Source organism: Piliocolobus tephrosceles, chromosome 1, assembly GCF_002776525.5.
Source record: "Piliocolobus tephrosceles isolate RC106 chromosome 1, ASM277652v3, whole genome shotgun sequence".
Classification (NCBI taxonomy): Eukaryota; Metazoa; Chordata; class Mammalia; order Primates; family Cercopithecidae; genus Piliocolobus; species Piliocolobus tephrosceles.
The window spans coordinates 128,006,665-128,023,872 of record NC_045434.1 but is presented as its reverse complement, the minus strand read 5'-3'; the positions used below and the strand labels follow the sequence as shown (position 1 = coordinate 128,023,872).

Below are 17,208 nucleotides of genomic sequence, written 5' to 3'. Positions count from 1 at the left end.
CGCTTAGCATCACTGAGTTCTCTGATGTTTGTTGAATAGGTAACGAGCTCTGCCTCCAAGAGTGTTTGCACACATATGCATGTATGGGGCTCACTTGCAGTGTAAGCTTAGGCTGGTACCTAACTGCTCCACCCCTCAGGTTCTTCATTTTTAAAATGGGAGCAAGGGTTATGAGAAAGAGAGACTGTGTATGGGAGTGAAAATAATTAAACTGAGCCAGGTCTCAGGCCTGTAATCCCAGCACTTTGGGAGGCCGAGGCAGGCAGAATGCTTGAGCCCAGGAGTCTGAGTGAGACCAGCCTTGGCAACATGGGTGAAACCCCATCTCTACTAAAAATACAAAAATTAGCCAGGCGTGGTGGCACATGCCTGTAGTTGCAGCTACTCGAGTGGCTGAGGAATGAGAATGGCTTAAACCCAGGAGGCGGAGGTTGTAGTGAGCAGAGATCGGGCCACTGCACTCCAGCCTGGGTAACTAGAGAGACTATCTCAAAACAAAAATAATAATAATTAAAGTGCCTGGCACTGGCAGGCGCCTAATAAATAGCAGTTGTTCCTAGAGCTGTCTCTGTGCATGTCTCTCCCTCTGGATCTTGGTCCATTTTGCCTCTTTGTCTCCAGTCTCTTTCCTCTTTTCTCCATTTATCTCCTTTTCCTGATTTGTCTTTCTCAATTAATGATCCAAACATAGACCTAAAATACATTTTTATTATTTGTTTTTTTCCGAGACAGGGTTTTGCTCTGTTGCCCAGGCTGGAGTGCAGTGGTGTGATCACGGCTCACTGCAGCCCTGACCGCCTCCTGCTTCAGCCTCTCAAGTAGCTGGGACCACAGGCATATGCCACCATGCCCAGCTAATTTTCGTGTTTTTTGTAGAAAGAGGGTTTTGCCACGTTGCCCGGCTGGTCTCGAATTCCTGGGCTCAAGTGATCTACCTGCCTTGGCCTCCCAAAGTGCTGGGATTATAGGCATGAGTCACCATGCCCAGCTGTTATCTGATACATTTTTGGAAGAGTGTTGTTATCCATTTGCAAAATATTAACATTGACAGAACATTTTAGATGTTGCTTTTAACTATAAACTCACTTCCCATGCTGCATTCAATTGATTCTTTATTCAGTGTTTTCTCCCCCTATGTTTTAATGGCCTTCTAGTGTTGTATCAATGGTTAACTGAATGGTTATATCCATTCACTCAACCAACATTTGCCTGAAACCTCCTGGATACACCGACTATGGGAAAAACAATTCAGGCTGGCAAATCTGCAGCAAAAGCTCCTGTGGTTGGCAAGAGGAGGCATTCAGATGTCACATGAAGGACACTTCCAGAGCAGTATGCCTCGAATGGGTGAGGTGGTAAATTAAAAATAAAGGGTGGTTTTGTATTTGATTCTCAAATGCAAGAAGGTGATGTCATGTGACACATCAGGACCTCTATAACCTTGGCCTTTATTTAACAAACACATTGTACTTAATAAAACTACTCCCCAGGCTCTAAAAAGAAGATCCCACAGGTCACAAGAAACAAGCTAAGAAGCAAGACCCCAGCCAAGAGGCAGTCAGGAGAAAAGAGAAATAAAGTGGAAAGTCAGAAAACAGCCAAGAGAGAAGCTCCAAACAAACCTGTCGCCCTCAGCCTGTCCTAGCACCCTGAATGATACCAAGAAAACAGGGCTCAGATTCATGAGGCCTGGAACCTGGGGGGTTTCAGGCTGAAATGTCTCATGGAAGAAACGGCAAAGTGTGGTGGCACAGCTCCCCTCTGCTGATAGAACGGAAGCTAGTGGAGCCGGGAGGCCAGGCCCCTGGGGCAGGAGGGAAAAAGGGGACACCAGGAGAGAGGCTGGAACCTAGAAAAGTCTCATCAGGAAGAGCAGGGAAATTCAGAAGTGGGATCTAGAATTCCCCAAAGGCCTAAGCAATGGGCATTCCCAAACAAAGTCCGCACGGCCCCACTTCTTCACCTCCGTCCCCCCACACAGCTGCAATTCAGCGTTCTCGGTAGTTTCTGTGGGATGTACCACGGCTGCGAGACCAAAACACCAGCAGCCTGGGAGTCATCTTATCTGCCATACAGCCGAGGAAACTCCAACGCAGCGACATCCACCCCGCCAGAGGTGGCTCTTTACCCTGGAAACAGTAAATTCTAACTAAAAAAAGTCATCCTTCAATCATCAGTCACATTTCAGGTGCCCGAGAGTGACGTGTGGCTGGCGGCTACTGTAATGGTCAGTGCAGAACGTGTCTGTTACCGCAGAAAGCTGTCCTGGACAGCACTGTGATCTGGAACTTCATGGAAAGCCATGGGCAGTCAGTCATGGCAACTAGGACGTGGGCTGGACAGACAGAAAACTTGACAAGACAGTCCTGCCCAAATCAACTTTAAAAAAAAGTGTCAAAAAGGCCAGCTTTTGTGGTCATATGGATATCTAGTCTAGTGCTTTTCTTAAAAACATACCTCATTGTTGGTGTCTTTCTAATTCCTAAACACTCCATTTCAATGGACACCCAGGGCCCTGGCTTTTCATGAGAAGAGGGGAGGGATGCCTCGGAGGCCCCGGGCCAGTGCCGTCATCCCCTGACCTCTGACCCTATTTGTCCACCACTCAAAGAAAACACTGTCTAGACTCTGCTCTTCCCAGCCATTCCCACAAACTCCTCCTAATTCCTCAAGCAATCTTAACCCCCAAAGACACAAAGGCGCAGCTCGCTGGGCAGGAGACTCCACTGTGCTGGGGCCCCAGCTCTGCCCCAGGCTGCAGGATCTGACTCCTGCTCACACAGGCCAGTTGAGTCACTGGCTTCGGGCCATCTGTTCTCCCCATCCACCCCTCTAGGAGCAGGGACAGGAACACAGTCTTTGTTCCTGAGTTGTGCTGTCTCTGTGTGCAACCCCGGGATTCTCAGGCTTCTGGGAAGAGTCGCTGTAGGCCATGCGCCCTGAAGTGCTGTTACCCCAGGGCTAGGCTGGTGCTGAGCCTCTCTCTGTTCTAAAACCTGCTGCTCTGATGCCTGCAAGGAGCTGGGAGGGTTGGAAGTGCAGAGGACAGCACTGCTCACCTTTCAATTATGTCCAGGCGCAGCTGGTGTCCGTGAGGCAAGGTAATGAGTTCCAGGCCTGAGCTCACCCCCATGTTCCTCCTCATCTCTTCAGAGACTTCAAGTATCCTAGCAACCTGTCAAGAGCCAAAGTTGAAATACACTGGATCAGGAAGTGGGCTTGCCTGATCACGAATTCAGCATATGAGGAAACACACTGTACTAGGATGGCGTGGACACACTTTATGTGTTGCATTTCTTTATAAGCAACCACTGCGACCGCTGTTCTTATATGATGTTTAGGGTGTTTTCATACACATAGTAGAGTATAAAACTTAGGGGGAAAAGACTGGTGGGAGATGCCGACACTACTCTGCAGATCCACAGATTTGTTAAGTGTTTCTGCCCAGCCAGAGAACAGTTTAGTTCTCAAAGCTTTTGTCTGACACAGGCCGGATCCTGCTGTGACGTTTTGCTGCCAACAGCAGGGCTGCATGTGTTCGGAGCCGACCGATCCCCTGCAGTGGAAAAGCGGAATCTCATCCAAGAGCCTCTCTGCTGTGGGCTTTGCCATTCATGGTCTCACTTAACAGCCACAGCTGGCTGCTATTACCCTTAATTACGCTTCTCCTGGGCTCAGTAAATGCTCTGTACGTCTGGAAACTATTAAAAATGTGTACCGTGATTGGAAACCTGAGATCTCAAACACACTTCTTTCTCCTGAGAGGCTTTTCTTAAAATCTTTGTCCCAGACAGCTCTCAACCCATCTCCATTCTAGTATGTAATCTCAATTTATTAGAATCAGGTATTAGTTATTACAATGTCACGAAGAAGAGTTACAACTGAGCCAGTGTGTCTCTAAAATGGGGCCAATAGGCCAGGCACGGTGGCTTATGCCTGTAATCCCAGTGCTTCGGGAGGCCGAAGTGGGGGGATTGCTTGAGGACAGGAGTTTGAGACCAGCTGAGCAACACAGCGAGACCCCATCTTTACAAAAAATTAAGAAATTAGCCAGTCATGGTGGTGTGCGCCTGCAGTCCTAGCTACTTGGGACACCAAGACAGGAGGATCACTTAGCACAGGAGTTTGAGGTTACAGGGAGCTATGATCATGCCACTGCACTTCAGCCTGGGTGACAGAGCAAGACACTGTCTCTAAAAACAAAATAAAAATTAAATGGCGGCTAATGATACCTCACAGCCCAATGATGTACTAAGAGTGGAACTAACAGCTGCAACAACAAGTCTAGCCACCTGAACACACGGCAGGCATGGGACGGCTCCTCTCCTTGATCTGGTACACCTGTCCTCAACCTTAATTACCCCAGGCTATCGAAACACATCTGGATGTTTAGGTGGTGTTACTAACCCTGCCCTATAACTTCCGTGGCTGAACTACTGTCAACCCTGAGGGGATGACCCTGTGGATGAGCTCTCCAGTGGTAGACGCCAGGACAGGATGCGGAATTCCTACTGTGCTCCTACCTGTGCTCTCTGGGCCTCAGTTTCCCCTTTTCTAACATAACTGCTAAGTTCACCTTTCTCAAGGACTCTGCAAAGGATTCAGATAACTTTAGAACTCCCAAAAGCTACCTGAAAATACAAGTTGTGAATCATCAGCCATGTGGAAAGGGGAAGAATTCTGGCCAGATCTTGGGAAACAGATTTACACCTTGACCGTGGCAAGGCAGCCCAGACGCATGCCATGCACACTTCCTTGCTTATTTAGACAGCTGCCCTCTGTTAGACGTCCCAAACGCTGTACTTCCGAGGGGTGTCCCCCACGCTCTGGGTGGCGAGATTGAAAGGCCTGTGATTGATTCAGTTTTGCTCTGGAAAACCTGGCAGACAGGCGGCGGCCCCTGCTCTCCAGCCTGCGTTTCTTCAGCATATATATGCCATGCCTGGGTCACTTCCCTGTAGCCACACCTGCTTGCCTGAGGGCCGAGGGGATCCCAAGCTCACACTGCAGGGCCTGGATTAGGTTCCCTGACAAATGCCCAAGGTTGTGCAGCTCACAGACACAAAGGAAGGACAACCACATCTACAGCATTTACTGTGAGCCGACTCCACAGGGCAGGGTAGCAGAAGCACCCCCAACGAGGCCTCCCTCTGCCCTCCAAATCTTAGCTGGTCTACTCTGCTCCACCTCTGGACTCCACCCATTGCTACTTCTTCCACCGCCTTGGAGGCTGCTGCACGGACCCAGGAGAGCCCCGACGGGGGCCCGGCCCAGCCCTCCTCCCAGCCGCAAAGGCCCTTCTAAAACGCCATGAGATTACCTGGCTCCACTTGCTGGTTCTGTTGCCCTTGGCATAGAGGATCAGATCTGCACCCAAATGAACTGTAAAGTGCCTTGAAGGCAGGAACCTGATATGAGCCCAGAAGTAGAGACTTAGAAACATTGAAGGAAAGACCTGTGAAGCCCTCCCACAACCCACCCCAACTCCATCTTCTTCTACCCACACAGAACGAATCTGCTGTAAAGCTACTCCTCTGTCCATGGCTTTCGACAACTGAGTCTCTGTGCGTGTGCATCGCCTGCCGTCTGCAAGATGCTTTTGGTGTTCATCTGGCCAATGATACAGCCTTCCAAACTCATCTTGGACGTCCCCGCCCCATATCCACACCCCACTCCCCATTCAAGGCCCTGCCCAGAGGCCCCGCAGCTCCTGTGCCTTCCCCAGCAGGGCGTTTCTCACCTGGGTCATGGTCCAAGGTCCTGCATCACTGTCCCTCCCCAGCCCACCCCCACCAAAGAGCAGGTGCTCCAAGAGCAGAGACCACAAGCTGCCCTGGCACACAGGAGGCGCTCAGTCAAGGCTGAATATATAAGCCGGATAAACACATTGTGCTCACTGTGGGCGAGGCAAGGTGCCCAGGGCTTTTACTATATTAGTATCTCATTTAGTCCTCACCAACCACCTGGGTAGCTGTATTCCTTACAGACAGGCAGAGAAGAGGAGGCTGTTCAGCTGATGTGACAGAGGCAGGATTCAGGCTCAGTTGGGCCAAGCACTTCACTACTGGACCTCACTTCTAGCTACAGGCAAAGACCTTGTGCATGGTGGGAGAGGCTCAGTGGCTCCTAACCAGGCCCTTGGGGGGTCGGGAGGCATGGACACAGCAGGGCAGGGAGCCTGGAGGGCTCTCAGGACCACCCACTGTCCTGATGGCCTATCTGGGTGTCTGCCCTCATGGCTGGGAACCAGCACACGGGACCCAGATGCTAGCCAGAGCCTGCTCTCAGCTTCCGGGTGGCCCGTCTGTGCTGCCACTGCAACTGGGGTGGGAAACAACAGATTGTATATTTCCCTCTTAGAGATGCTGATTGTGCCTGCTTGGAAGTCAGTGGTTCCAGAAGATAATATAGAAATCGTGGTCGGCTCTTGAGAGACAGGGAAGAAGGAAGTTTCAACATGGCCCTGCCCTGGGACTGGTTGGACAGAATCCAGGCTGGCTCCTGCTTGCTGCCTGGGGAGCCCATCCAGCCCCCTTGTCCAGGGGTGCCTGCAGGCAGACATGGGAGTGAGGCCCCACTAGGAGGACAAAACGTGCCACAGCAAGCCAGGGAGACTGCGTTCTTCAGTTGAGACCATCCTCGGAGTCTAGTTTCATGGCTACCAAAGGTAGTGGGCAGGTCCCAGACCTCCTGCCAAGGGCAGGCGGGCAGGCAGGCAGGCATCTCTCCTCCACCTAGAGGATCATTAAGCCCTGCCCAGAGTCACAGGAAGCATTCATTCCCCTGGGAATTGGGCTGTTCTGTAAACCCAGGCCTGTTTCTACAAGGAGCTTCCTCTATGGAGAACCCACGCAGGTTCATACCAGGCCGGAGTCTCCCTCCTGGCCCGCTAACATGGTTCTGCTCTCAGATCCAGGGCCCAGTGTGCCTGACAAGAGCAGAATCCTCACTACTCTTACCTCCCAAACAGGTTAAGCTCGCTTTAAAGTGAGGTCCGGATAACTCTGCTGACTCCGCAAATTGCGTGACTACCTGGGAGCACTGCCCGAGGTCATCCAGCCAAAAGTGCCGCAGGCCCTTGTTCTTCCAGTGCAGCCCTGGCTCTCTTCTCAGGGCCTGCCCAGCAGAAGTGCACTCTCAGCCCCACCTCCCAGGCCTGGGCAATGAGTTACTCTGGTTTCTGAGTCATCCCTCAAGTTCTGTTGTCAGCAAGGGCCTTGTTTACTCCAGGATGGCCAGCAGCTGCCTAAAGTTCCTCAAGCCTGTTTGGGGGAGCCCTCCATCAACTTTGGCACTCCCTGCAGGAGTGCACTGAGACTGGACTTCTTGCCATGATTCAACACATAGGAAGGAAAATCCCTAAATAAGCCCTGACATCTGAAGCTAATTGACTTCACTGAGCTACAAATAAGAAAGGGCTTCAAATGCCCAGGAACCAGCCTCTTTATATGAAAAGGTGGACCGAGCCCACCGTCGCCTGAGACAGCACCTGGTGTCTAGAATACAGTCAGCCCTCCTTATACGTGGCTTCTGCAACAGTAGATTCAACCAAAGGAGGATCAAAAATATTCAGGAAAAAAAAAAAAAGCTGCATTGGTATGAAACATGTAGACTTTTTTCCTTGTCATTATTTGCTAAACAACACAGTATAATGGCTATTTACAAAGCATATATATTGTATTAGGTGTTATAACTAATCTAGAGATGGTTTAAAGTATACAGGAGGATTGCATAGGTTATATGCAAATACTATTCCATTTTATATAAGGAATGCAAGCTTCTGTGGATTTTGCTAGCCACTGAAGGGCCTAAAACGAATCCCCACAGATCCGAAAAAGTGACTTAATCTCTCTTCAGGATGTGGTTGCTTTGGGACCACCTATGGACAAAAGTCACTCACATGTAAAACAAATGTTTCCTGCAAAAAAATGGTGATGGGCCGGGCGCGGTGGCTCACATCTGTAATCCCAGCACTTTGAGAGGCCAAGGCAGGCAGATCACTTGAGCTCAGGAGTTCAAGACCAGCCTGTGCAACATGGCAAAACCCTATCTTTACAAAAAATACAAAGAGTTAAGCAGGTGTGGTGGCATGCGCCTGTGGTCCCGGCTACTCAGGAGGATCACTTGAGCCCGGGAAGCAAAGGCTGCCATGAGCTGCGAACGCACCTCTGCATTCCAGCCTGGGTGACAGAGTGAGACCCTGTCTCAAATAAAAAAAAAAAAAGGTGACGATGTAAATATTTAATCACGTGGAAAGACAGTCACCTTGGTCAATGAAAGGTTCAGGGTTTGGAATAGTATGTAGAGACCTGTGCCATTTCTGTGGCAAATAGATATTATGCATGCAATTATTTATACCTATCCATTTACAGAGAAAAAAAATCATGTTTTTGCATAAACCAAATGCTGACAATGGTGATCTCCAGGAAACTGGATTTTGTGTGATTTTAATTTTATCTTTTAATCTGTATTTTAGAAATCTTTTTTTTTTTGAGACAGGGTTTTGCTCTTGTTGCCCAGGCTGGAGTGCAATAGTGCGACCTCAGCTCGCCACAACCTCTGTCTCCCGGATTCAAGCAATTCTCCTGCCTCAGCTTCAGAGTAACTGGGATTACAGGCATACACCACCACGCCCAGCTAATTTTGTATTTTTAGTAGAGACGGGGTTTCTCCAGGTTGGTCAGGCTGGTCTTGAACTCCTGACCTCAGGTGATCCACCACCTCAGCCTCCCCAAGTGCTGGTATTACAGGCGTGAGCCCCCATGCCCGGCCATTTTAGAATTTTTCTAAATTGAGGAAGGATTATTTTTAAAACGTAACTTTAAAGATGTTTATACTAAAGATCATTTTAGTAATCAATATGTAATGCATAAGTATAATGTAATAAAAATAACCAAGGTCTGCTACTCCAGAAACTACATTTTCATCTACAGTCTCCTCTCCTATAGCTTTGGCTTTACCGGTTCTGATGGAGCTGAGGCAAGGGGGTAGTTTTTAAATAAGCACTAGGTGTGAGAAGGATTCTGTTGCAGCTGCTGACGCCAGCAGGGATGGGTGGGAGAAGACGGCGGCCCCCACCCACGGCAGCAGCCTGCCATCCCTCTGTCTGAGATGAATTTTATAAGCTTCCTGCTTGGGCAAAGGTTGTCCCAGCTTGTGGTTCCCACCCCTTAAATAAATTCCCATGCTGGTGTTATCTTCGGACTTTCCTATGGGCAAAGCATTCAATGGGTGAGGCAGAGTGAGGCAGGACGGATACTCTCCTTCCAAACCTACAAAAGCCAGAGGAGCACCAGGACTACCAGCTCTTACCAAACCTTGAAAAGCCAGAATAGCGCCAGGACCCCCAGCTCTTACCCTGCAGTCCATGCTCAGTATGTGCTGAGCGATGACCTTGGGGTCGTTGTTGGTGAACAGTTCTTTTGCACGTTTCAACATTGCTGTTTCCAGGGGCTTATTCTCAGGCGGAAGGAACTTTGACTCAAAGTCATTGGGCCTGAAGGAGGAGACGGTCTCCAGGAGGGGCGCCACAAACTCGCCCTTGTCCCACTGCCCCTTCTCCGTCTGAGCTGCCGCAGGTTCCCAAGGTCTTTTCCTGTCATCATCATCAAGGATCAAGTAGTTGATGCCAGAGTTCCGGGGACCTAGTGCCCCATTCTGCTTGGCTGTGAGCAGTTCTGTGGGGCTTCCCTGGGCACATAAAGGTAGCTTTGCTCCCCCGCCGCAGCCTGTGGCAAACGCTGGGTTCAGTTCACAGTAGTTGGCCTCTGAGTTGAGCCAGGCAGAGGGAGACGAGGGAGCCTTGAGGAACGGCACCTTGCAGGGCTTAGGAGGCGGCTTAGGGCACAGTTGACTGTCTGACCCCCTCAGCGCCTCCCCAGCCCTGGCGTCCGAGGAGACCCTCCGAACAACTGCTGGGCTCAGGGCGGGCTCGCTTCCCGTCCTGAACACGGGTGAGTTCGGGCAGGGGCTTGTGTCCACACCTGAGGACTGAGGTGGCAGCTTGCAGCCTGTGGGGGATAAGAAAAGGTCAGAGAAAGCTCATCTGTGTGGAAAATATAAAACAAACAAAACCAGAGTGGCAGCTGCCCGGCCCTCCGTTCATGCCTGTGGGTTTCAATTTTCATTTTCATTTCCAAAAGAAAAGTCAATGTGACTGTCCCACGCCCAATCTCACGGAGTCTACAGCATTGTGAGGGCTGGGCTGGGCTTGCCCCATCCCACACTCCTGGGTACAATTCGAAATCCCGGGGACTGCTGACACCTGGGCTACAAACGTTGTTGTATGGTCATAGAGGGCTCGGACAGTCAGAATGATAAAATATATGAGTGAGGAGGGCATGAATAATGTAATCTTGCCCTAAGAAACAGAAGTCGTTAGCCACCTAAAACACCACTGTCAAAGGATGGATCCCAGCCAGCTTCCAAGGGAGAGCTGGAGACAGGGAAGGGAGAAAAGACATTGGGGTAACCCACATGGAAGTACTTTATGCAGGGGTGTTAGGAAAATCCCTTTGTGGTCCCAGGGAAAGTCAGTTATTAAAATAATGACTTTTATTAAACATATTTAAACATATAAACATATTTATATTAAACTTTTATATAAAACAACCCCCCGTCCTACAAATGTAACTGCTTGGTAGGTCCCCCCACACCCCATACCTTATCACTCTTCCAGCCTTGAAAGCAGAATGGAGAGGAAGGGGAGTTGGCCTGGACAGCTGTTCTGCCAGAAGCCCCAGGATCCACCCACCCACCCGGGAAAAGGGAGTAGGCTCAGTTGTCAGGAAGTCCACCAGTTTTCAAATGGGCTTGAATCAGAAAACCTGGGTTCAAATGTTGGGTGATTCTGGACAAGTTACTTAACCTATCTGTGCCTAAGTTTCCTCAGCTGCGAAACGGCAATAATCACGCCTACTCTGAAGGCTTGCCACGAGGCCTAAAAGCTGGCATGCGGTGTCCAGCTCAGCGCTTCCCGGCTGGATATAATTCTGCAAACCCATTCCCCTTCAGGCTGCAAGCTGAGGCAAGTGTCGGTTTCAAATGAGACGACTAGATGGGGCAGGGTAACAGCTTGAAGGAAACCAGGGTCACACTGATGTTCTCCCTGAAAATTCCCCGAAACATACCAATCGGCAGGTAGCTCTCTGACTGGTGGGCTTTGAGGGACAAGGCTCTTCTGTCCTGCATGTGATCCAGGCAGGCTGGCTGGCTACCACTCTTTTCTTTGTTTCTGAAGCAAAAGACAAATAGGACGGAAACATGTATTAAAGTGTAAAAACCTTTAGGCAATGCCATGGGAACTTAAACAAAAAAGAAAGCAAACTGCTCAGAACGAGAGTGCTACAGCATACCCTAAAAGTATAGGAATGTCCGCTGGAGAAACAAATTACTGATGGGGTGATTAATGTATGACTGTGTGTGCTCCATCCCCCTGTCCCCATGACCAATGCAGCTAAGTCCTAGGATGCCTCCCCTGGGCCGTTCCATCCTGTTGAACAGAGTAGGGTAAAAGTTTTACGATACTCTCCGGGAAAATCTGATGAACTGGAATGTGTACTTTTAACAGAGCCCAAAATTACTTACAGGCCCGGAGGGAATGGCTTGCCTAACTAATATGCATTTTCCACATGCTCCACAGTGCTGCAGTTAGGAAGGAAGCTGTGGGGAAACTTCCATTTTGGTGCAAATCTCAGCATCCCCCAAATAACCTGCAGGACTGCCTGGGGAGGCTGCCATCCCCAACCTCCTGGCTGCCCTGGGGGGACCCTCCACACAGCCTCCTCCTGCTGAGCTGGGAAAGGCACTGGCATGGTCACCAAGCAGCAGTTGGGAGGCACGCTGCGTAACCACACAAGGAAAAGGTGGAAGGTAACTTTCAACACACTCGCTGTTACTCCTTCTGTCCCTTTCCAACTCAAATTGGGAATTTCTCCAGCACCAAGCACCAGAATCTCCCTAGCTAGAGACGGAGGCACTGCACCAGCCAAGTTGTCATGAACTCTAATTGGCCTTCCCATAAGCACAAAACATTCTTATGTTACAGAAATCATGAAGTTCTTTCCTACCTTTACAAGCACCAAAGAAAAAACAAATCAAAAAACCCCCAAACTCCGAGCAACAGAGAAATTCCAGCAACCTTTCGAAGATAAGGCAAGACCGAGGGCAAATTACAAAAGGAAATGACTCCTGAGAAGTGATATTGAAGCAGTGACCACTGCGGCTGGACTCCAGGGGCCAGAACGGCAGGGCTTGGAATGCAACCTGCCTGTGAGCACACACCTTTGCCCAGGGCAGGCCACCAGCCAGCCAACTAGCAGGCCCGACGTCAGGGCAGGTGGCACCTGGCCAGAGCTGCATAAGGGAGCCAGCCACTGAAGGACACTGGGGCAGGGCAGCAGGCCATAGGCCATCTCTTCCCCTCCTCCCACTTAAACATTTCTGGGCATGCTGCCTGTACAAAGTGGTGACAAGTTCTAGGAGGATCTGCATTCCAAAGGGCAAACAGAAAAGTGGCTCTATTAGGCCTGACTTGTTGACTTAGAGACGTTCTTAGTCGTTTTTTCACTTCTTATCTTAGAAAGTTTTTAAACTAGGCTCATTCAGGGCCAACTAGAAGGCCTTCCCCACAGCAGTGGTTCTGTTGTCTTGCCGAATACACTCCCACTCTATGCATGACATTAATTCCCTGCTTCAACCATTCAGCAGCCAATCCCTCCCAAAGGAAACAGAAGAAAACGTACCCCTTGTAATACTGTAAGGGATCTCAAGTCCAATCCTATTACTATGAAAAGGAGGATTTCTAAATATCAGATCTTGCCTCCCTCCTTGCAATTGCCCTGATTTTTTTGTTTGTTTTGAGACAGGGTCTCGCTCTGTTGCCCAGGCTGGCTGGAATGTAGTGGCATGATCATGGCTCACTGCAGCTTCAACCTCCCAGGCTCACGCAATCCTCCCACCTCAGCCTGTCGAATAGCTGGGACCACAGGCACACACCACCACGCCCATCTAATTTTTATATTTAAAAAAATTTTGTGGATACATAGGTGTATATATTTCTGGGGTACATGAGATCTTTTGATACAGGCATTCAATGTGAAATAAGCACATCATGGCAAATGGGGTATCCACGCCCTCAAGCATTTATCCTTTGAGTTACAAACAATCCAATTACACTCTTTATTTTAAAATATATAATTAAGTTGTTTTGACTATAGTCACCCTATTGTATTATCAAATAGGTCTGATTCTTTCCAAATTTTTTTGTACCCCTTAACCATCCCCACCTCCCTCCCACCCCGACTCCCTACCCACTACTACCCTTCCCAGGCTCTGCGAACCATCCATTTTTTTTTTTTTTTTTTTTTTGAGACAGAGTTTCACTCTTGTTGCCCAGGCTGGAGTGCAATGGCGTGATCTTGGCTCACCACAACCTCTGCCTCCCAGGTTCTGGTTCAAGCAGTTCTCCTGCCTCAGCCTCCTGAGTAGCTGGGATTACAGGCATGTGTCACCACACCCCGCTAATTTTGTATTTTTAGTAGAGATGGGATTTCTCCATGCTGGTCAGGCTGGTCTCGAGCTCCTGACCTCATGATCCACCTGCCTCGGCCTCCCAAAATGCTGGGATTACAGATGTGAGCCACTGCATCCGGCCCACCATACTTCTACTCTCTGTGTCCAAGAATTCAATTGTTTTGACTTTTTGATCCTACAAATAAGTGAGAACATGTGATGTTTGTCTTTCTGTGCCTGGCTTATTTCACTTAACATAATGATCTCCAGTTCCATCCATGTGGTTGCAAATGACAGGATCTCATTTTTTTATGGCTGAATAGTACTCCACTGTGTATACGCACATTTCCTTTATCTATTCAGCTGCTGATGGGCACTTAGGCTGCTTCCAAATCTGAGCTATTGTAAATAATGCTGCAACAAACATAGTGCAGGTTATCTCTTTGATATATCTCTTTGATTTCCGCTCTTCTGGGTATATACCCAGCAGTGGGTTTGCTGGATCATATAGTAGCTCAATTTTTAGTTTTCTGAGGAACCTCCACACTGTTCTCCATGGTGGTTGTACTAATTTACATTCCCATCAACAGTGTAAGAGGGTTCCCTTTTCTCCACAATCCTCACCAGCATTTGTTATTACCCGTCTTTTGGATTTAGGCCTTTTTAACTGGGGTAAGGTGATATCCGTTATAGTTTTGATGTACATTTCTCTGATGACCAATCATGTTGAGAACCTTTTCATATGCCTGTTTGCCACTGCGGCGGCATGATCTAGGCTCGCTGCCTCCTGGGTTCAAGCAATTCTCCTCCCTAATAGCTGGGACTACAGGCATGCACCACCACACCTGGCTAATTTTTGCATTTTTAGTAGAGATGGAGTTTCTCCATGTTGGCCAGGTTGGTCTTGAACTCCCGACCTCAGGTAATCCACCTGCCTCAGCCTCCCAAAGTGCTGGGATTACAGGCGTGAGCCACTGTGCCCAGCCCATTTGTATGTCTTCTTTTGAGAAATACCTATTTCTCAAAAGAGCAAATCTTTTGCCCATTTTTAAAATCAGATTATTAGATTTTTTCCTATAGAGTTGTTTGAGCTCCTTAGGTTAATTTTCATATTTTTTGTAGAGATGGGGTTATGCCATGTGGCCCAAGCTGGTCTCGAACTCTGGAGCTCAGGCAATCTGCCCACCTTAGCCTCCCAAAGTGCTGGGATTACAGTTGTGAGCCACTGCGCTGGGTCTGAGTCTGACATTCTACGCCCCTCCAGATAATAATTATCACGAGCATTTCCCTAGCACCTCCTATGTGCCTGCACTGTTCTGATCACTTTGCATATATTAAATCATGTACACCTCACAAGCTCCATCTTTCCAGATAAAGAAGGTGAGGCCCAGGAAGGTCAAGTCGCTTGCCCACGGTTGAACAGTTGCCCAGTGTGGAACCAGCATTTGTGCCTGGCCGCCGGGTCCCCAGCCAGATGCTGACTAGCATGTGCCAGAACCTCCAGGCAGCACACAGCTGTCATCGCATTCCACACAGAGTCCTGTATTTTCCTCCCAAAGTTTTGTAGTATAGAAATGACAGTTTGTGACATTTCCTCATGGACCAAAAAGAAAACCAGTGAGTAGAATAAAATATGTTGGTTTACGTGCATAAGATTAGAAGCTGGGAGACGGGTCAGGCTGCTGTGTGACTGAGGGGCTGGACTGGATCTGTGTTCTGACGCTGCCTTTTCCCTCGTTTCCTTTCCCAGTGCTTTTAGATAATATGCACAAAGACTCTGAGCTCCATGAAAGATGGCCCCATACAAATGCAGCCCACCATCGCTGACATTTGACAGCTGGGTGCCTAGGATCAGGGAGGTTTTGAAGTCCTGATTTTCCACCAAGTGCCCTGAATCCTTCTCTTCCCCCATTCCCTGCGATTCAGACTACAGCCCCCATGCTCTCTGCATCTCCTATCTTAGACATGTCATCTGTTCTCATCAAGTGAACCACCCTTTCCATGTGGACCAAGCCCTAATTTAAGTTTTCAGCCCTAACTCCCCTCCTGGACCCCAAAACTGCTGCTGGACTCTGGCACTCAACAAACCTACAGTCTTCCAGCTCAGATGAAAAAGCGTGTTTTATCGTCCACAGTGCCCTCCCTCCTGGTCACTCCTGTGGTCTCCAATGTGCCCTCCTCTGACTCTACCACGTGCAGAAGAGTCCTGGGAGGCCAGGCTCCTGCATCTCCCAACTCTCCCTTCGCTCCACTCCTGCAGCCAGGGTCCTCCATGACTCAGTAACTGGGTTTCCTGTTCCTGTCTCACTCCTCGCCCCCCGGTACATCGCTGTCCATTTCTATTCTTAGGACACCGTGTTCACTATGCTGAATCTGTGCAGCTCCCTCAAAGCTCTGCCCCTGGCATTAAGGCCCCCATGATTTGGCTGGGGCTACCTCCCTAAGCCAACTGCTACAGGTCCCTTGCACAGACCCTTTGTTCCAGCCCCATCAGCACACTCACTCCAAGCTCTTCATGGCATTTTCTGTCCCCACACTTATGCCCATGCTGTGCCTCCCACCTGGAACACCTCCTGCCTTTTGCAGCATCTATCCAAATTTCCCCCAGCCATCAGACCAGCCTAAGCCTACCCCCTTCACAAGGTCTCCCCTGTAAGTGCCCCCACAGTCCTTCCTCAGCTCCTGTACCATTCATTGCTGGCCCTGCTCGGCTAGGAGCTGATCGTGCACTGCCTCATGACTGCTATTCCGCGAACAGTCAGCATTCCTATTAACATCTTTTATTTCTCTGTTCCATGATGAATTCTTCATCTGCCTAACTAACCTTGGGCACCCCGGCACCCCTCATAGTCCTGAGGAGGAGGCCCTGACCTACCTGAGGAGGTTTCCCCTGGGCAAATTCTGCTCTCGGGCCTGGACGCCACCCATGGTGAGGCTCAGCCTCTTGGTCACGTCTGGCCTTCCCTCGGTGAGGCTGCCCTCCCGGGCCTGGCCTGGGGAGGTGCCATAACGCTCCTCCAGGCACCGCAGGGGCACTGTCCTGTTGATGGGCTGGAAGATGATGGCGCCACTCTGCTGGGAGATGGGCCGGCGGTTGCCCACGTAGCAGCGCACCAGGCCAGGGATGGAGTCAAAGCTCTCCATCTCGAACTGGTACTGCACGCGGCTGTAGGCCTCGCTGAGCCGCAGTACTGTCCGGTTGATTTTGAAGTGCTGAGCGAGGTTCTTCCACTGACAGGTCAGGACAAAGTTCCCAGGGCTGGACAGAGAGTCACGAACTAGGAAGTCGCCATCTCGCTGCACAAGGTTTTCCGACACCTTTGGGACAAAAAGGTGAGTGAGGAGTAGGAAAGGCAAATTCACATTCCTCCTAAAAGCTTATGGCTACCCACTTCTCTGGGCCAACAGAAGACAATGCTACTATGTCTCTTCTTGGGCCAGTTCTTTAGTTTTTCAAATACCAAATTCATAGAAGATCCAATCATTCATTCAAGAACTGTTCATTGACCACCTACTCGTGCCAAGAACCACTGCAGGCTCAGGGGATGCAGTGGTGACAGTGGCACCGAAGAGCCCACCTCATGGACCCCTGGTTTTGGTGGGGAGCTTCTGTCTGAGTGAGGATAAATAACCAGCAGCTATGCATGCCAGTTGTAAGGTCAGGGAAAAAGTGAACCAGGAAAGGAGGCAGGGAGT

At 49.6% G+C, this 17,208-nt stretch overlaps 1 protein-coding gene across 2 annotated transcripts in view; it reads right to left on the bottom strand.

The window, feature by feature from the left end:
- Positions 1–17,208, bottom strand: part of BCAR3 (BCAR3 adaptor protein, NSP family member) — a 120,795-nt gene that overhangs the window by 10,100 nt on the left and 93,487 nt on the right. Inside the window, exons 5-8 of one of the 2 annotated variants that reach the window (XM_023230992.3) lie at positions 16,388–16,830; positions 11,130–11,233; positions 9,358–10,010; positions 3,060–3,175 (exon numbers count right to left, since the gene is read on the bottom strand). In XM_023230992.3, coding sequence (XP_023086760.1) covers positions 3,060–3,175; positions 9,358–10,010; positions 11,130–11,233; positions 16,388–16,830 — 1,316 coding nt within the window. Of the gene's footprint in view, positions 1–3,059; positions 3,176–9,357; positions 10,011–11,129; positions 11,234–12,068; positions 12,260–16,387; positions 16,831–17,208 lie in introns of those variants that run through there. The other variant, XM_023230993.2, reaches the window with a different exon arrangement.